Source organism: Halichoeres trimaculatus, unplaced genomic scaffold, assembly GCF_033239565.1.
Source record: "Halichoeres trimaculatus isolate MK-OKI-2021-1 unplaced genomic scaffold, fHalTri1.1 fHalTri1_scaffold_5, whole genome shotgun sequence".
Lineage (NCBI taxonomy): Eukaryota > Metazoa > Chordata > Actinopteri > Labriformes > Labridae > Halichoeres > Halichoeres trimaculatus.
In genome coordinates this window covers 10,586,471-10,607,221 of record NW_027437183.1, presented here as the reverse complement: position 1 = coordinate 10,607,221, position 20,751 = coordinate 10,586,471, and the positions used below count along the sequence as shown (strand labels likewise).

Genomic DNA, 20,751 nt, shown 5'->3' with positions numbered 1-20,751 from the left:
CTGTCTTGTCCAGAAGCAATTTTTGGTAGATCTCCACCGAAGTAGAGTTGAGCCAATAATCTGAGGAATTGGTGAATGCTAAGAGCAAAAGTGGAGCAACAAGTGCACATTTTGTTGAAAGACAGTGAGCATGATTGTAAACGGTACGGTTGTACTATTGTACGTGCTTGCGCATAGTGAAGCATGACATCAGCATTTTCACTTTTTACACAGCTACGGTGCTGGGAGCGTTTCAGAAAAATTCCACTCTCGAGGCAGTTTTCTAAAGTTTGTGTTTTAGTCGGCTAAAACCCTGTTTCTGTGATAACGCGAGGCCAAAACCCAACAATACTTTTGCGTTTAACCCTTAAACTTGTTGTGTAAATGGCCCATAAATCCACAACAGTGCTATGCAGAAATGGAAAACTGCAGTTCCTCTAATAGCCACTTGGGGCTTGTTCCAAAAACCAAGAAAGCCCCTTTGGAGCACATCATAAAAGGTCATTTTTACAGCAGAATTCAATGTGCGTACAGACTGGTACAAACACATCAAAGGCCTCCTTTAAAAACTCAAGCATTATAATCTCATTAAGGGCAAGAGTTTTTCATAAAATAGCAAACGGTGTGGCTAAATGGACTGTCAGGTGGGTGCTTTGTTTTCCAGGTGGTCAGATTATGGCCTGACCTCCACTTTTTCAACACTCTGTGGATTAGCAGGTATTTAGTCGCTGTCTGTGAGCTTAATTATGCCTCTCCAGAAACCAGTGAGTGATGACGCTGCGACCCTTTAACCATGTTAGAGACAGAGAGGATTAACATGTAAAATAGGTAGATAGAGAGGGAGAAAAACTGGAAGTAGCATCTCCTCGGGGGGAGATGATCCAGATCAACATCAGGATAAGACTGCGACATCCAGGAGAAAAAGAGAGAAGTCCCTGCTGTTGAGACTCTATGATAAGCCGGGCTAAACACACCTTTCATCTCCACTGAACACACACTGATGTAATTGATAATCAATCTGCTCATCTAACCGCTGCTAAGATAGCAAACAGTCTAATTTCCCCAAATGTCAGAGGAGGGAGCAAAATATTTGTCTCTTAAGGAAATGGAGATAATTGACTGGAGTTAATTTGATGGATTATTGATTGATTGATTGTTTGCTGTGGTGCAGGATGGCTTATTGGAACCGCCTAGCTCACTGGAAGATCTTCAGCACAACCTCTTCTCTCATGTTTGCCATGATCAGTGTATAAAGTTGGTCATTTAGACCCGGTGCCTCCTGCAGATGTCACAGAGGCAGCATATTGTGGTGAAACCTGGTGTGTGTGTGATTGTCGTCTGAGCAGAAAAAATGTATTCTACAGAGATTCTGTCATATTATATTATTCTACGGACAGATTTCTCCCCCCTCCGCGGTGATCTGTCACTTGCTTGTCACAGGAGCAGAATCCAGTCAGCCGCTGCCGGTGGGGGACTGTGGAAGATTTGCAGGGCTTTAGGAGACAATAGCTGGAGCTGCTTGTCTGCCTCGCATCACTCTGTGTGAAAGATTGTGAAAGGAACCCGTATGGCTTTTACTCGTACTGATACCTCAGCTGGCACTGGATCAATTTAATCGCTTTAGATCCACTTTTATAAGTTTTCTGTAGGTAAGGCTCATGCAGAGAGAGGAAATGTAAGCTCTGTGATGAGCGTTAGTCTGACACAGTATCACTGTATGCCTTGTTAGCTTTTGTATTTACACTTGTTTTACTTAAAGTGATTCCACACTGGTCTCACTGAGTGGTTTTTATATAACGAGCCAACGTCAAAGTAATTTGATGTGTTAAACCAGAGCTTTTTTGGATTTTTGTGTCTTAGTTTCTTCTCTCCATATCATTTTCAGCTGCTCTTCCTTCTAAGGGATTTATTATGTATGTCGGTAATTTAGTTCTATTTCATATCTGCCAGTGTGAGCTATGTCACCCCTGAGTGACACCCTCTCTCATTATTTAACTTAAACATTTGGCAGTTGGTGCATAAAAAAACAAGTAAATACATGTAAAAATATTCTAAAAAAACAAATTACACATTGAATAATCTCTCTGGCGTGTTCAGGATTTCTGTTGGGTCTACCAAGTGTACGTGCCCAGAAAATCTCATCAAGAAAGCACCAGGGAGGCATCCTAATCAGACACCTGAACCACCTCAGCTGGTTCCTTCCTGGTGTCTGATCTCTTAAATGTCGTCTGATTCCCAGCCAACCTGAGGAGGAAGCTCATTTAGGCAGTTTGTGCTCTCTGTCTTCTTCTCCTCATCACTAGCACACGGCCATGGGGTGAGGGGTGTTGGATGGATTGGTTGCTCAACAGAAAGATTTTCCTTTTAGTTCATCTTACTCTTCAATATGAAAAATTCAGCATCAAGCTGGCTTAACTGCTGAAGCTGCAGCAATCTGATGATCCCATGTGCAGATTTCTTGGAATTTATTTATTTATTCATGTAAAGTGTCACACTGAGGCCCTAAAGTGGGGGAAATTGTGAGCGTTTTGATAAGGAAATATCACATTGAAGCCGGATAAGGTACTTAAACAGTGTCTGAGTTTTCTGTTAGTAAGAAGTTTTATGTTTCCTCAGAGGCAGCCTCTAAAAACCTCTTTTTACGCTCATAATGCCAATCAGAGGCAAAACATATAAAACTAAAACTCATCATGGACTGCTTTATTTTCATTAGTTTGTACACTGGGATGTAGTTGTGCCAGCTTACTCAGTGTTTTTTTTTCTGCATTGGTTGGCAGTGTGTCCTGCTGGCACATGTAGTCTGTACAACTCCAGGGAAATATAGCAAAGCCACACGAGGACACGCCAAAGACACCACAGTATTCTTCAAAAGTTTGTCTGTTTGCTCCAAGTGTGAGTTTTTCCAGATGAGATTAAAAAAAGAAATCCAGACCGACAAAACCACATTTAAAATCACAACATCAGAAACTAGAGCAGAGATTTCACCCTGATATTTTTCTGCGCTTCATTTCAGTTGCTAACCTTGAGTCTCGTTTGCTGGAAGATCACACCCCTGATTGATTGATGCATTCGCCACTCACGTTCCATAATCATGACTAACAGCTGCATAATAAATCAGGCACATGAATCACAATATTAAACCTGATTAATGCAGCAGTATTCACAACAGTGTTACAAAGTGCTCTCTGAGTAAAAACAATAAATTAGAATCCAAACAAAATCAACATTAAAATCTCAGACATTAATTTAAAAGCGGGCCACAATACGACAGGGGAGCAGCAGAGGAATGAAATTAACAACAATGCCCTGACAACAGAGAGGCACTAAAAGCAGGTTAATGGACAGCAGCCATGCAGAGTGCAGAGGAATGGTCAGAGGGTTTTTATATGAGAGCTGGGAGACAGATTAAAATGAGGGAGTTATCAGTAAAATCTTAATTTCAGCTTCACACACTGAGGATAAAGAGATTTTCTGTTATCTTCAGCACATGAATGGTTGAGTGATAATATTGAGAGGGTTTAGGCATATCACAAAATAATCATCCTTATTTTAAGAGCACCGGCAGTCCTTAACTTGACTTTTTCTGCCTGAGCAAGGATCCCCCTCATGGGCTCTAGCTTTAAGGTGTCTGTCAATACAATTCTAATTCTTTTGGTTATTTATAATCTATTGGCATTTAAGTATAAAGAAAATCATTTTTCACTCTTCACTTCAAGAAAAGAAATGTTTAAATCAAATCAAAATATAAGAATGAAATCAAAATATGGTTTTGTTTTAAACCTGCTTTCTCGTACCATGTTTTCAACACTTTTTTTTTTTAACAGATTTAATTTAAAGTGATCTCTATATTGATATCCATGAGATGAAAAAGGGACAAAGAGATGACTGAAGATGATATTTCAGTTTCATCTGAAAGTGGCTGCAAGGAAATATCTATTAAGCTTGCTTTAGTTAGCATGTTAGCTATGGGCTAATGTGTAATAATATATAGAATAGAATAGAATAGAACAGAACAGAATGGAATAGAACTTTGTCATTGTAACAAGTACAACAAAATTGAAGTCACAGCAGCAATCAAGAAAACAAAAATAAGAAAGTGTATAGAAAGTGCAAAAAGGTCCACAAGAAAATAGATGATGACAGCTTGTCCATGATTCTCCAGTTCAGCCAGCCTCCACCTCCACAGGGTCCAGGACTGAGCTTCTTCAGTCATGCTCCATCTCTGTCTCCTAGATCCTGTCTGCTCACAGCAGGTGAAGCTCTTCCAACATGGCGTTGGTGTCCGATGTTAGCTCTGTTAGCCATATCTGTGACTAGCATGATGCCACTCTGCTGTCTGGTATTTCCTCTGTTGCTGGGTTAGCACAGCTAGCTTGTCCATCTTATTGGAGATAGATCTTACGCTCCCAATAACCATGGATGGAAGGACAGGTCCATGTCGTCACTTCTTAGCTCACACCTGAGAACCAGCACGTCGTCCTCACCTCCTTCTCCTCACCTTGTGGGAAGACATCAGGCCTTACACCAGTTAGCATTGATATGCTACAGGCTGCAAACAGCTGAGTTCACATGTAAACAATGCAGCCATGGTTACATGTAGGATCTCCAAACAAACACAGGAGAAAAAGCAGTAAAAATATCACTTAAGCCACAAAAAGTTTGGAGTCTATGACCAACAAATGAGCCGTACAAAGCAATGATCCACTCCAAATACAAAGATTACGAAAAAGAGATGAAAAAATGACAAGCAACCGACAAAGAAGAGAGAGCTATATATATATATAATAGCAATTGCAATAGCAATCTATGCTAGTTGCAGATGCACCATTTGCTGATGTGCATGTTGAAGTCACAAACGATTACATAACTCTAGTACTCTGAACATAATGTTACAAATAACTGCAGTAAGATACACTGTTGTGGTGTAAATAAGCACAGATCACAGTCTGTGTCCAGTTCTCTCTGCTGACGTGATTCACTGCAAGCTGGACAGGTACAGTTAGCTACAGTTTGGAGGAGGAACTGGTGTTTCTTTGACAGTTAACAACCTGTTTCTTTAACTGGATTGAAATGAAATGCAATGAAAAATGAAATGAAATGAAAAATACTTTATTTATCCCAAAGGGAAATTCAGGAAGGAGCTGAGAGGAGTAGCTGTGTTTTTTCATTTTTTTCTTGACATGTTGACTTTTCTCAAAGTGCATGAAGAAACATACATCTTCATTTTCTCATCCAACACATATGGTCTAAGATCATTAAAAAAAATAAAAAATAAAAAGTGTGACCACTTGGTCCAAAGGGGGCACCAAAATCAATGCAAAGTGGATGTTACTCAAAGAGCCTTAAGAGATATTTGCTTTATAGTTTTTCCACTGCATCAAATAAATGTGCGTCTATAAGAATAAAGCCTAGGGGGGTAATAAGGTAAATATTATTTGGACGCACCAAGCATGAAACACACACTGTCTCAAGTTTTAATCTGCGTAAACCATCCTGGATCTCAATGTTCCTGCAGCAGTTAATCTCATTTTGGGGGATTTTGGGGTGGATTGGCGTAAAACTGATCCCGAGCTCTCTCAACTGTGTTGATTTTTATAAGAGAAATGGTATAAAATCTTTTATCTCTACCTTTATTCATACCCCCTAGCCTATCAGTTAAAGTGAGAATAGGCAGTTGTATTTATTCGTATTGCTATATTGATATTTCTGGCTGTATTTCTCTTTTTGTGCCTCCTCATGCACAGTGATCTTATCACATAAGCCTCTCTGTGTGCCAGGAGGAAAAAGTAATGAGTTTCTGAAGCGCAGCAAAAGAAAATATATTTCCTGTTTTTTATTTGTTTGTTTGTTTTTGGCTCAGTTTCCAAATAGGTGGCAGCCAATTAAAGTGAAAAACACAATGAAGTCCTGAAAGAGGTCTTGAGTCACTCTGTGGAACTTTATCTGGGGCAGGAGGAGGGACGGTTACTGTGAGGGAATTTATTTCCTCCTATCTCATCACGTTGCACTCACTCAGGCAAGGAGGCGTCATGGTGTCGTCTTTAAAAACATCAATATCAATACAGCTGTTGGGACTATTTGGGTTGATTATATGCCTGAGCAGACTGTGAGACAATGACCATCTGGGTTAGCACTAAACAACTCCCTGCCACAAAAAGGCCACAAGCCAGAGACATCCGTGACTTTAGCGACAAGGATTTGCTGCCTGAAATCTGACCTCAAGCAAAAGGGTCGTAAACTAGACGCGGTAACGTTCATGAATTTTTGGAAATCAAAGGTATTGCAAGTTATATTTGTAGAGACTATTCTGGCATGGTTTTAGTTAGGGGTGGGAGAAAAAAATAGAAATACGATATATTAGGATTGCTTTGACAATATAAAAATTGGGATTGTTTGTCAAGAAATCTTTTGTTTTTTTCAAATTCAAATTCTTCATTTTAGTTTTTCAGTCTCGTTTATTAACTGGACTAAAAAAAGTTACCACTTTTCTCCGGTAGAGGGTGAAATGTTTCTCTCTGACTCACGTGATGTGCATTTTATGGGAAATTTAGCTCCTGATATAGTCTGGAGACATCATCATCATCATTTAACTTTTACACATGGTCTGCGGTAAAAAAGAAAAGAAAAAAGAAAATCACAAAAATTGTTAATATTGAGGAATCACAATTTGAAATGAGTTGTAATAGAATCAAATTGTGAGAATAGCATATCGTCCCAGCCCTAGTTTTAGTCACTGTCTGGGTACGGGAGTGATGTGTTTTTGAAGCGCTTCTTCCTCTGCGTCCAATATCCAATCCAAAGTAACTGTTGTATCGTTTCTTTAATTTATTAATCCACAAGACACTTAGGTACAGACAACTTACTTGCATAAGTGTGGAGCGTGATGACTAGCATTAAAAACCGCGTGTGCTTCCTGTTGCCCAAATCACTACTTCACCTGTGCCCTTCTTGTGGTATCCACCGGCCAGTTTACCTAGAGTGTCCCCCTGTGGTGATTGTGTAAGTTACCAACACAAAACAAAAAAAAAAAAAAGAAGAAAAGAAAAACACCCTAAGTAAAATATTTCATACAATACACTTGAAATCATTGCGCACCTAATGTACAGCAATTCATTTCAGTTAGTGCCTGAAGGCTGATTTATGCATGACGTGTCTGCCGGGGTCCGCGCGGCTTCATGCGGACAAATGACATCATTTTTGCACCAATGCCCTGTCACACGGTCCCTTTCTCCAGGCACACCCAAAAATTTTTTAACCTGATTGACTGAGACGCGCAGACAATCAATCAATCATCCATCCATCCATTTTCTTAACCCCTTATCCTGTTCAGGGTCGCCGGTGGCTGGAGCCTATCCCAGCTGTCATTGAGCGGGTACACCCTGGATTGGTGGCCAGCCAATCGCAGGGCTGACACAGAGACAGACAACCATCCCCGCACACACTCACACCTAGGGAAAATTTAGAGTGACCAATTAACCCGGTGAGCATGTTTTTGGACAGTGGGAGGAAGCGGGAGTACCCGGAGAGAACCCACGTATGCATGGGAGGAACATGCAAACTCCACACAGAAAGGCCCACTGGCCAAGCTGGGAATCAAACCGGTGACCTTCTTGCTGTGGGGCTGCAGGGCTACCCGTTGCGCCACCGTGCAGCCCCATCAATCAATCAATCAATCAATCAGTCTTCATTTGTATAGTGCCAAATCATAACAAACAAGATGGCGGAAGAACGGGCTCTCCAGGTAGTTGAAGTGCAGAATTACAGGAATCTGTATGACTCTTCACACAGAGACTACCTTGATAACCGAATGGTAAATAAGTCATGGTGAGAAATTGCGGCCACTCTCAGCATAGAAGAGAAATCGCTTAAAAGAACCTGGAAAAATCTCCGGGACAGATGTGTCATGTTGTAAACAAAGGCAAACTTCTTCAACTCTCATTTAGTACCGCGGTAGACATACGTTTGTAATACACCGCCCCCTGCAGTTTGGGAATGGACACAAATGGACATCATGTGGGTTGTTAAAAAGCATAAAAGCCTTGCATGTTCTCTCGCGTGGATCTCATGTGTCTGATTTCCATGCGTCACGTTTGTGTGGAAAGAATAACACAGCCTGAAATGTCCCCACATCAGGCTTTCGCATTCCACATGGGCACATTGAAAAGCAGGGAGCTCCCAGAACAGAGCATATAGCCAAGTATTACTTATTATATGCAAATAATCATCTTTAGGAGAGTGGTCCTGAGTGAATTTTGATAGCTCTTGAAACACTTAACGCTTAATCCTTAAGTGATAGACAAACGACATTATTGTACAAATAAATCTGCTTCAGACTGAGTGAGAGCTCTCACCTTTCAAACACAGCTTTAGAAACAGCAACACTGAGACAGTTTCTCATTCGGGACCCTGTGACCTCGATGTGGTTTCTTGGCGCTGTGACTGGTTTGCCCTTCTCGTAACCAGTCCATAACTGTGTCCTCAGTCTTCATCTCAGAGGGAGAGTCAGGACAAAAGTGTGGAGGAGGTTTGAGGGAGGGGACTATATCCTGAAATGCCAGTGGGCGTGATTGAGTCTTACTACCAGGAGAGGGCCGACCAGATGGTGAGTTTAGGAAGCTTGAAATCTCAGCACCTGGCAAAGTGTTTGTTGAGTCGTCACATTAATCAATGACTTTGCCAATTCCCTGCTATACATTATGTTCTGTCTGTGCTGGAAGGGCTGAAGAAGTTGTTCTTATTCAAGAAATAATTGCCTAAAGTTATCCCTTTACCAAGCCCTTTCCCTCCGGATGTGATGCAAATGACCACATTATGCTACATGGTGTTTCGTAAAGTTGTCTGGAACAGAATGACTGTTACCCTGTTTGACTGACAGTTTCAGTTACCTTAATTGGCTATTTTTGTGTTGTTGGTTTTTTGTGTTTTTTTTCCTCTTCAATGCCGAAAACAGACACTGTGAATAAATTAGAAGAAGTCTGAAAGTGTCAGATTTGGTGCCTGAATGCACACTGATGCTTTCTGAACACTTGCAGTAATTCCTGTCTCACATTTGTCCCCCTCGCTTTTTCTTTACTGATACACCAAATTGGTCTGTACTACTCTCCTTTCACCCCTCTGCAGAATGAGCTCATTTGTATAAGCATATGCAGCTCCCAACGCTTGAATAATTCCCTGTTTTTTTTCTTTAATGTATGAGTGTGTTAATGTATAATTGATGCTTTAAGGAGATAAACTGCCAACATCTTCATTAGGAGCCTCAGGCAGACAGGGGGAGAGCAGTTTGACTTGATTTGTTAGTTTTAAAGTTTACTACCTCACAGCTGAGGGGGAATAAGTCGAGGTAATCATGGACGGTTTTAGCTCTGCGGTGTGATGGCAGCAGATGGCTGATGGCTGGATGGATGAATGACATTTGCTTGTGTTTCTTTCTGCAGTCCACGCTGAGAGGGGCTAATGTCACAGTGTTTGGCTGCCTGAACCACGGGATGCCTCTTTTCTTACGGGAGAACTCTTCACTAAAATGTGAATCAGGTAACTCAACTTTAAAAAATACACCGACATATCATTTTTGTCCTCTCATACTGCTCCCAAAGAATAACTCAAGTACCATTAATGCCTCCTCTGTAAAATTGATCCTCACCTTTTGACAGAGTAAACCCTTTTCAGCTCTTTCAACTCCCAAAGACTTGACTATCATACACAATAGGCTCCAAATGTTTGCTTTAACTTCAGCTCACACTGCCTCTGACAAAATGTTTCAGTCTAAAAACTTGAAACTGCACAGATTTCTTGACTTAAACTGACAGTTTAAGGTCAATTTATCAACTCCAAACAGCTGAAGAAACTCAGCTGTCCAACTTTCACAGAATCTGTAACAAGTTTTTAAAACTCAAACTTTAACTTTACCTCTGTTCTTACACCTTCACTCGTCTTCATATGTTGGCACAGCTTTTAAAAGAGCTTATTCTAATGTTTTCAGTATTCCTTCACCTTTCCAATTATCACAGAAACAAATATTTGAGCTGCAAAATGTGACAAGAAATATAGTGTCAGTTTTATTTTGATGAATAAGCTTGCTGTGAATACTTTCCACTTAAATCATAAAGTCTTCCTGGTTTTTAGTTTTTTGTTCCACCCTTAGGCTGAATAAAACAAAGACAACAAAACAGAGGCCAAAACTTTTAATTCACCCACCCCTGCTGACTAAATGCAATATTGGTCCCAAGGCCCAAAACATGGTAAACAATAGAAAATTGAAACACAGGTCACAATTTGATAGAGTCAAGTTTTAATTGGTTACTCTTCAAAAGAGAGCTTGTAAATATTGGCTCCTGTAGCCTTCTTTTCCTGGTAATCAGAGTAAAGAGTGAACACTGATGGAAAAGTAACAAAAAGCACACACAGGTCACTTAACTTTCTATCAACACAAGTGTCTGCTTCAAATCACCAAATATATCTTTCTGGCTACACTAACCTGAGCAATTTTTGAAGTTTTATTGGTTGGCTAAATGTGACTTTCGATCAGTGGTAGGTGTGTTACATAAAACCAGTGGCTTCACCTGCCAGAGAGCGTCACTGCATACCTTGGTTCCAAAATCTGTTCCCGACTCAACACCATACATGCCAACCCTCCCGATTTTCCCGGGAGACTCCCAAATTTCAGTGCCCCTCCCGAAAATCTCCCAGGCCCACAATTCTCACAAATTTCTCCCGATTTCCACCTGGACAACAATATTGTCACACCATCCTTCTCTTCTGACTGGGCGCTGTTTTAATAACGGTTACACCTCGGCTCGAAGTCAAGCACGGCAAACAGAACAGAAGAAGAAGAAGAAGAAGAAGAGGCAGAAGAAGAAATGAGTAAGAAGAGAAAGTATTTGTGTAAATCCCAGAATGAGCGGAAAAGAGAATTCCCGTTTATCTGGGACAACACAAAGGGGATATGCTACGTGCACATTTTGTAGATCTGACTTTTCGATTGAACACAGTGACAACACATCAATATGACGACCCCCCCCGCCTTGAAAATCTCCCGAATTCTGAGGTCTCAAGTTTGGCAAGTATGCTCAACACACCAGCTCTGACCGAGGCGATCTTTTGGCTTCACTCTTTTGCAGTGAAAAGGGATGGAGACGCACCATCCATCATTTTGTACACACAGTAATACTGTAGCCTTATCATCGTTTCTTCCTCTTGCAGAGTCAGTTGCTGGGTTTTTCCTCACTGTGAATGCTTCGGCTAATATCACCAAACTGAGGATTCCTTACCCACAAACAGGCACCTGGTACCTCAGTCTGCGCTCTCTATGTGCCACTGAACACGGGTAAGAGATGCTTCCTGCTTCGCTGCAAGCAGTCCTTTATCAGAAACACACTGTTGAACTTCTCTCAGCCATGATTACTTTTATTATTTAGTCATTGTTAATTTTTCTCAGAAACCAATCAAAAGATATGAGTGATGCTGAGTATAAAAACAAGTTAAATCCTGGTATTTGAGTTTGATACTCCAAAAAATGATTTATGTTTTATGAAAGTTTGAGTGAGTAGCTTCATAGATTCTCTGGTGGTTGGTTTGTAACTGTTGTTTTGTTCATCAATACAAAAACAAATGAAACAATTGAAGATAAAAGATAAAAGAAGGCTTTTTCTTGTGATATATAATTTTGTTTTTTGTCTCCGTCAGACTAAGCTTGATCATAGACTACATAAAACATGGACATAATCACAGTGGCTTCACCCACTGGTGTCTGAAGAGAGGTTATGAAGCTGAATCATGATGGTGCTGGACTTGCTGTTTCTCTGTATAGCACATTTTGGAAATAAACTCAGTTAGGTCTTCCCATGTCACTCTTTTTCAATAATTGAACTATCTTTTTCTAAATATGATGAACTATTTCATAAAGAAGGAAAAACATGATGTAAATATCTCAGGAACTCGACCCAGAAAGTCCCCAAAGCATCATTTACAAGCAGAACTTCACTAAAACTAGCTGAATGGATGTTGCTCATAAATTTTTGACAGCCTCATAATCAAGTCTTTGGCTGGTTTCCAGCACCCCACAGCAACCTCTCAGAGTCAATATTTGCTGTCAATTGTAGAAAGACAATTGCAAAATAGGACATTCGATATTTCTCAAGAAGTCCTCCATGTATTACAATTGCTGGTTTGTTTACCTAAATTAATAATTTAGTGCCGCAGTGAAGGCTCTCTGTTTAAGCAGCGCAGTCTTCCTCATTCAGACACATCTCCTCCCATCTGTCAGCCACCAGATTAATTTAGAGTTGGCTTCAAAAGTGTGTTACTGGTTCACACCTAACATATGACATGGAAGGAGGATAGTTTTTTGGGTTTAGGAAGCAGATTTTGCACATGTCTTATTTGCATATTATGAAATGTTAATACAAGTGTTCAAACAAGTCAGTTCTGAAATAGGACAAAGGCTTACAAAGGGAAAAAATCTAGCCTGAAACAAAGTTTGATGTTTTTGTATCTTGGTATTTATATATTTCATATTATGTCTGGTGTTTGTTTGGCTGATCCAGTTGTCTCATCTGAAACATTAAGCAAGATCTTATTGTGTCAACATTTTGTGCCAATTTCCATACGAGTGAAGCATTCTTGTGAAACAAGTTGGGATAGGATTTTAGTTTTTATCTTATCTTTATCTCCAGCTAACAGCTAACAGCTACACCTTCCCTCTCTGAGTTTTGTTTAAAACCATTGTCAGAAATGTATTTGGAGAGAAAACACGTCCACCTAATTGTCCAATGCAACATTTTTCTCCTAATTTTCAGGAACTATTCAGCAGATTGAGCTGTTTTCAGAATCCCTAATCACGCCAAAATGTGAACAGAATGAAATTAAGCAGACTTTTTTTTTTCTCAGACCTCATGGGAATCCCAATTGAATTTGAATAACAAATAATAACAGATGGTGTGGGACACAGTCTCATCCTCACATGAGAGCACTGCTGAGGTAGGGAAATATGGAAAAACACAGACATAGCTATGTGTCAGTTTCGCTCGCATTTCACACATGTTAAATCAATCAGGGCTTGTTCGTAAGATAAGAGGTACTGTGCATGAGAGGTACTCTTCAAGGCTGCAATTAGGATGACTGATATCATTTTGAAATGGAGCAAACAGCTGTGACAATTAAAAAGAAAAGCTCTTGGAAAAAAAGGCGAAGAAAGACATTCATGAGCTCTAGGAGCTTCATTCTCTGTGACTGACGGTGCAACAAAGCAGTCAGGAAAGATATCATTTTAGCTGATATTCAAGGTTTTTTTTTCCCTCTCTTATGCCATGTAGATGCAGATAAAAGAGCAGATAAATATAGAATAGATAAAAGACTCATGTTCAAAATAAAGTGTACATCAACAAAACAGCAGAAGGACAAAAATGGAAACATTGTATATCATAGTTTAAGTTCTGTCTTATTTAACGAAGTGTTAAAAATTCCCGGTGGAGGACCTGGTAGAGTCACCTGGTGAGGGTTCAAGTTCACAGAAGAACTCTAAAAGCACAGACATCAATCGCAGAAAAATCACTCTTATATTTGCTTTTATAAATTTGAGATTGCACCAGCCCCACAGAGTAAAGGTTTCAGACACCTGGAAACCTGGAAACCTGGAAATGACCCTTAAACCTTTAGAGATCTGTGAGGAGCCAAAACAACAAGACTGAGAGGCTGAAGCTACAATAGCAGCTTCATGAGGCTATAATTGTCTTCAAAAGAAATGTCAGCATTTTAATCTGCTGACACGGCATTGTTAACATGCTTAACAATGATAATATCTGACCTGTCAGCTACTTTAATTAACTTGTGTTAATTGCCAGTGTGGTCCAGGCCAGTGTATGTAGCTTGTTGTTCTTGGCTATGGATCACACATTTTTCATATCAACTGAACAGTGGTGCAGCTCAGTCTGGTGATCTGAAGCACATGCAGTGATTTCCACTACAGAGTCCTGTCTGTTTTTAATGTAGAGCTTCTTGAAGGTCCTAAGATAACAGTGATTCGGTGATGGTTTTCAGACTTGTTCCTTTGGTACAGAGTCTTCTTTGGATCCTCTGAGTCTTTAAATGTCATTATGAACTGTGGGTGATAGGATTCCAAAATTGTTTTCAATTTCTACTCTGAAAAACATTAATCTGAAATTGTTGAACTATTTGATCGGAGTGGTAACCTTGTCCCTATCTATTCTTCTGAGAGACTCAGCTTTTGAAATGCATTTATTATGACACAGTTATGTTACTAACAAGTTAAAAATTCACTTTCTGATTTTTGGGAGAATTTCCACCATGTTTTTCAAGTTTTTGCTTCACAAAACTTTTCAATGGTTTTGAGACTGGCATCAAATTCAATTTAACATTTGATATGTTGTTTTGCAGTGTTTTCAGTTTTTATAGGGTTATACGGTTTGAAAACCATCCAAATCTGTGTTTTTTTTTTGTTTGTTTGTTTTTTTGAGACACAAAGGAAATAAAATGGTATAAGTCCAAAATATACAATGTTCTCCTTTTTATTTTTTATTTTTTCTTAAACAAAACTAGGGATGGGTACTGAATTCGCTACTTTTATAGGTACCAACTGAATCCTGTCAAAAGTGTATTGATCCACTTAAAACCAAGAGGTACCATGTTTAGGTACTCAAATGCATCCTTGCTAGAGCTAGAAATGAACTCAGCATTGCAAGGTTATATATTGAAGAATAAATATGTTAAATTGAAAAAAATTATAATCCATTATTAAACAAATTGATATTTTTTACCACATGAACACAAAAAACTTGGTACTGTTGAGCACTGGTACCGATTGCCAGTTACCGGTCATCGATACCGTACCATTTCGAATGTGAAAGGTACCCATTCCTAAACAAAACCATAAACAATGTCTCTGCATTCAAAGATTATAAAACTTAAAATCATAAAATCAAGTCCACAAAATAATTCAATTAAATATATTATTCTAGATTTTTTTTAAAAAAAGGTAAATCTGTTTTTAATAACATTTTACACAGCATATAGGCTATTTGTAGGAATGGAGCTGTAATTTGAAGGCGATTCATCTAAAAGTACTGCACTTTCTGTACTAATGATTTGAGCCCTAATGTGACATCAGAGAAGTCAGAGGATCACCAATTTCAATGGGATTCATTATCTGGGAAGAATGAATCAGCATGAGGTTTGTTAAAATAATGCCCCTTGGATTCAAACTGCAACCCCTGGTGTTAGATAATGACGTTAACTTGGAATGCAAAAACTTTGATGCTTAATCGGGGCCAGCTCCATCCATGTTAAATCAGATACTCCTAACTCCTCCTAATTCAGCGTTGTATCTGGTGTTACTTTTCCAGGTTTGAAGCCTGCTCTAATATCACTGCAGAGGTGTACATGCGAGCATACCTGACTCCATGCATCAATGACTGTGGGACATACGGACAGTGCAAGCTCCTGCGCACCAACAACTACCTTTATGCTGCATGTGAATGCAAAGCAGGTAACTACTTCCTTTGATATCTGTCACATTTTCCTCTTCGTCAGTTAATTTGTATTTGTAGACAAAGCTGAAACTCGCTGGTCTGAGATTAAGTTTGTTCTTTACACAAGTGTTGTTGGTGTTTAGACTCTTTCAAAAGTTGCGCAAGTGTCCTTTTTGTACACAAAGTAAATTTTGACTTAATAAAAATGATAAGCTGATCTACTTAAGTCTTCAGCACTGACAAAAGAAAAAACAAACCCTTTCTGAAGCCAATCAGTCAAACAAGGCAAGCTGTTTGTTGATGCAGGAGACATAATTGGATAAATAGGGTTTATGCACAACAAAGCTTCCATTATAAATCAGTGATTAATAATTACCCAAAAGTGTGATAATGAATTAATAATTCTAAGTGACTTTCAGCAGCCAAAAGCTTCTTTAGCATGCAAGATAAGATAAAAGTTTCTGGGAGGAAATTGGGTCATTACTGCTGCTAAGAATTTCTAATTTGTCCCAAAATATATCACACAGAGTGACATGAAAAATGCAAGATAGCAAGGTGGGATGGCACAGGTTCTGAACTGACTGTGCAGCATTCAAAGTGTACGTATAGTGGCTCAATGAATCACGCAGCCGCCTCGTATTAATCCTCTAATAGAAGCCATTTGGATAAGACAATAAAACAGGCTCTTAATTACGAACAGCTTTTCAATAAAAGATGAGCTTATGAAACTAAACAAAGCTTGTCCTCTGAGGCTTTTTTAAAATCCTGCCTTTGATCTTCCTTTATCAGAGCCGCTTTCTCTTCAGTGAAATTCATTGTCATACTTCATATGTGTGACTGCTTCCTGGCAGGCGCTTTGCATTCAGCGTTTGCCCTTGGCCCATCTCACACACTCAAACTCTGCATATAACAGGGCTCACGAATACTTAATACACACTGTCTCATCCAATGAGGCATTTGATAAGGATCCAATTCAAGTGGAGAAACAGGGAGGGTTAACAGAGGATGGAGTTCACACCAGGAGGCTTTATTCAGCAGGATAAACAACTTCACAACAATCTGTTTTTTGGTTGCTGTTTCACTGTGAAATGTGTGTTTATAAGAAAGGGTTTACAAAGCATTCATCTTGTCAAGAGAGAGATATTTGCTCCGTTTTAAAAGATATTGTTAATTCAGAAGGGCTGAACTTTGGGAACACACTGATTCATCTGATTTGGTCACAAGGTTTGAAAGCTTTTCCAAAGTTTGTTAAGAGTTTAGGAAAGATGAATGCCTCCTCAAGTTTTTCTCAAATAATAGATCCTGCAAACACAAAGGCTCCTCTTTCAGACCACTTTCTTTTTAGATCAGCACAGAGTACAGTACTGGCACTCTTGCTTTGTCTCTTTCTCTGTGTCTGTGTATCTCACCATGTGTGTGTGTGTGTGTGTGTGTGTGTGTGTGTGTGTGTGTGTGTGTGTGTGTGTGTGTGTGTGTGTTAGGTTGGGAAGGCTGGGGGTGCACAGACAACTCAGAAGCTTACTCCTACAGCTTCCAGCTCCTCTCCACCCTGCTGCTCTGTCTCAGTAACCTCATGTTCGTTCCCCCTGTGGCCATCGCCATCCGGAGTCACTACCTGCTGGAAGCGTCCGTCTACATCTTCACCATGTTCTTCTCCACTGTGAGTGATAGTTATGCAAAAGAAAAAGCGTGGTGCAGGTTTTATCTTCCAGGAAAACAAAAAACAGTTGACCCATAAAGTATTTTTAGGTCTCATGCAAGGACGAACAATCTGGAAGCTGCAGCACTTCCTCACATGCAGCTAAAATTTCTGATATTTCATTCATTGATGGAAAAACAAATCTTTTTTTGGGGGGGGGTTGCTGATAGTTGAGCTCAATAAAAGCACATAAGGATGCTCATCAATGTGTGCAAGCAGGGGGTTGACAGGATCCATGTTTCTGCTACTGGTTCCTTGTTTTTTGTTGGTAGTGGTAGCATATAAGCAAGAGGCTAACAAAGTAAGCAAGCAAGCCAGTGTGGATGCAACCATTATACAGCTGAGTAGTTTTCGAGAATTGTTTTTGTAAATGTGTGCTGAGGAGGAGAGGAAATGCACTCTGCTGTAACACGTCTGTAAGGCTGCAGTCAGTCTGACTTCAGAAGGAAAACAGCTCTCTCATTCATGGGAAAGTGGGGCAGCCTGTCGGTAAAGCAGGGTTGCCAGTGTGCGAAGATTCAGCAGAGCAACACGAGGTCATCCAGGGAAAAAGAAGAGATCTGGTTCACCTTTGGCTGCAAGGAAACGTGTGCTGCCAAGGCTCTGTGTTTGCCAGAGAAACAGAGGCTAATACACAAGCCATGCTGACTGCTGGTTTACTGTGAATCTGTACTTTTAGTTCAGGAATGTTTCAACTCCTGACCTGCTGATTATCATTATTAAGAATAATGTGATAACTTTTTACAGAACACATTTTTGGAGTTTGGACAAATGTTTAAAAGCACGACTTTGTTTCACCAAAGAAGACTCACAAACCAGACTCCCCAAACTCTAATCTGTGAATTCAGCTCTATGGGCTGTTTTTCTTAATTGAGTCAATAAGACAGCTGCAGATAGACAAGGAATATTCCCATTAAATGTCATATGTCTGATGGACATGCAGATTACGCCTATCACGTATAATGGTTCAAATTAGGTCTGCTATGTGGATGTCTAACCACCACTTGGACGTCAATATAACATTTGAACATCAGCTTTTTGGACGTCAAGTGGACGTCCAAACAGGAGTCAGTGATTGAGCCCACTGCACAGAGAAATTCAAAAGATGTCCTTTTAATGCCATTTTTGGATGTCTGATTTTGGTTTCCTGAGGGCGCAGACTGTTACTCTAGAGCAGTGGTTCTCAAATGGGGTTACGTGTACCCCTGGGGGTACGCAAGATTCAAAGATGTATATTCAAAAATTAGCAACCAAGCAAAATTCCTTTATCACCATTTATTTAATCAATGTTTGAATCCAATATAAGTTTAAGTTCATAAATTTAATATCATATTCAATTGACAGTAAGAGTAAAGTGCTATGTTCTTTTTTTTTTTCATCCAAAACTGCTTTGTGCTTGTTACGGGGTACTTGGCGGAAAAAAAAAAAAAGTATATATTATAGGGGGTACATGACTGGAAAAAGTTTGAGAACCACTGCTCTAGAGGATGTCTTTATATGACATCCATAGTAATTCCCCCACACCCCACTGCACAAACAGACATACGAAGGAAATCCTCTCAATGTAATTTTGACATCTAATTTTAAACATTAATGTTGAAAAAAAATGAATATTTTGTTTGTTTGTTTGTTTACATGTTCTGTTTTCCATTCTGAAATGGTGATTTATTGTCTTGTACTGGTTAATTTACCTGTAGAACATTTTGCTCAGCAGCAGGTTTGAAGTGGAAATGTGTAACGCCTTTGTTTGTATTTCCAGTTACCATTTGCTGCCGAAAAAATTAAATAAAGCTATAGCAAAATGAACTGGAACAATACGCCACCTTCTGAAATCGGAGTACAAATAAGCATAGAAACTAGAAGTAGTATTAAAACAATAAGAATGCCTAAAATGGCTGCAGCACACTGCAAAAAAACTGAAATCTTATCAAGTGCTTTTGTCTTATTTTAAGTAGAAGTTGTCTTATTGGACTGGTTCCAAGTTGATTAAGGACAAAAATGAGGTCTGAAATGCCTGTAATAGGTGAAAAAAATCTGCCAATGGAATAGGGGAAAAATTTGCTTGAAAATTTGCTTGAAACTAGAATAATGTCTTAATACAAGTATCTTTTTCTCTTGTTCCATTGGCAGATTTTTTTTTTTAGTTATTACGAGCAATTCAGACCTCATTTTTTTCTTCAAATAACTTGAAATGAGATATTTTCCTGGTCTAGTCAGGTGAATGTGGCTCATATTAAGTTTAAAAGACATTTTCTACGGAAAATAAAATGAAATCACTTGATAGGACTTCATTTTTTTTGCAGTGCAGCAGCGACAGTTGCTCAGTTGATAGGGTCTAGGCTTTGTAATTGGAAAGATGCTGGTTCAAGACCTGGCATGGATAAAGAGTTTGAACATCTCTTTGCGCAGTACGCAGGTTTCATATGGAGGTACTGTGAAAGTAATCAACATTGTCTGGAGTAACACTCTGCACTTTTAGGAGACCAAAGTTACACATTCAAAAATGAGGTTGAAAGAATGTCCTTTGAATGTCTTTGTGCTCTGGGTGTAAAAGAGAGAGTGTGGGATGAGCTACAGCAAAAGAGGAGGGGTTGTAAACGATGTAACCACTGAGCCAAACCTACGTCCCTTCTTGATTAAACCAACCAGAAATACCTATCACTATGCCTTTAATCTTTGCTTAAAAATTCTTGAGTTTGTTTAATGGCAGCAGTTTTTAAAATTTGATTGTTGGTCTGAACCCTGCTTTTTTTCCTTCCTTCTCTTAGTTCTACCATGCATGTGACCAGCCTGGTATTGTGGTCTTCTGCATCATGGAGTATGACGTCCTGCAGTTCTGTGACTTCCTCGGCTCACTCATGTCAGTGTGGGTCACTGTCATCGCTATGGCTAGACTGAAATCCATCATCAAACAGGTAGGTACCTTCTGGAAATCTACCCCAAACTTTTCTAGAAGGAATGTGAGCCTCATGTCTCACAGGGAGATGCATAGTTAAAGGAAATGTTGTTTGTGTAAGATGACTGTTTTCATTCCTATGAAACTTTGTGGTTTGTTTCTTTAACTGAACAGCATTCAAGTGGATTAAGTCATGACAGACTGTAGGAGCCTGGAGCTACTCTTGCAAAGCTGTGAACTTGTCTGTATGTGTAAAAATACACTTCTCTTAACACATTGTTATACATGACACAACCTGTATGCACCATCTCACACAGCTTAATAATTAGTGCCCTGGAAATCTGTCACCGCGCTGTCTGTGCTCTCTGGATCCATCCTCCACACAGAAAAGCAAATACCACTTATGTCCTCCTGTATTGATTATACTGAGTGAACAAGCTGCACAAGAACACACAAATTCATCTCATTAGTATTTGTACATGTGCAAGAAAAGCACGGTTTTGATTGCACTCCCAGAATTATGTATTGGCGCCATGAATCTGCAGTCAGCATGAAAATGTTTAACCTCTCACATGGAGCACAGGATTTATGGGCTGTGCATCCATGCTGCCCCCAAAGAGCTGTCAGCTGGCTTCAGATTAATTGGTGACACTTGAGTGGAGAAAGTGACAATGGCTGGCATGGTGGCTGAGGAA

At 39.6% G+C, this 20,751-nt stretch overlaps 1 protein-coding gene across 2 annotated transcripts in view; it reads left to right on the top strand.

The window, feature by feature from the left end:
* The window catches only part of tmem8b (transmembrane protein 8B), a 71,074-nt gene that overhangs the window by 33,056 nt on the left and 17,267 nt on the right, over positions 1–20,751 (top strand). For both annotated transcript variants that reach the window (XM_074670874.1, XM_074670873.1), the window contains exons 7-11: positions 9,414–9,510; positions 11,179–11,302; positions 15,336–15,478; positions 16,943–17,121; positions 19,929–20,075. In XM_074670874.1, the coding sequence (XP_074526975.1) occupies positions 9,414–9,510; positions 11,179–11,302; positions 15,336–15,478; positions 16,943–17,121; positions 19,929–20,075 (690 nt within the window). The remainder of the gene's footprint in view (positions 1–9,413; positions 9,511–11,178; positions 11,303–15,335; positions 15,479–16,942; positions 17,122–19,928; positions 20,076–20,751) is intronic.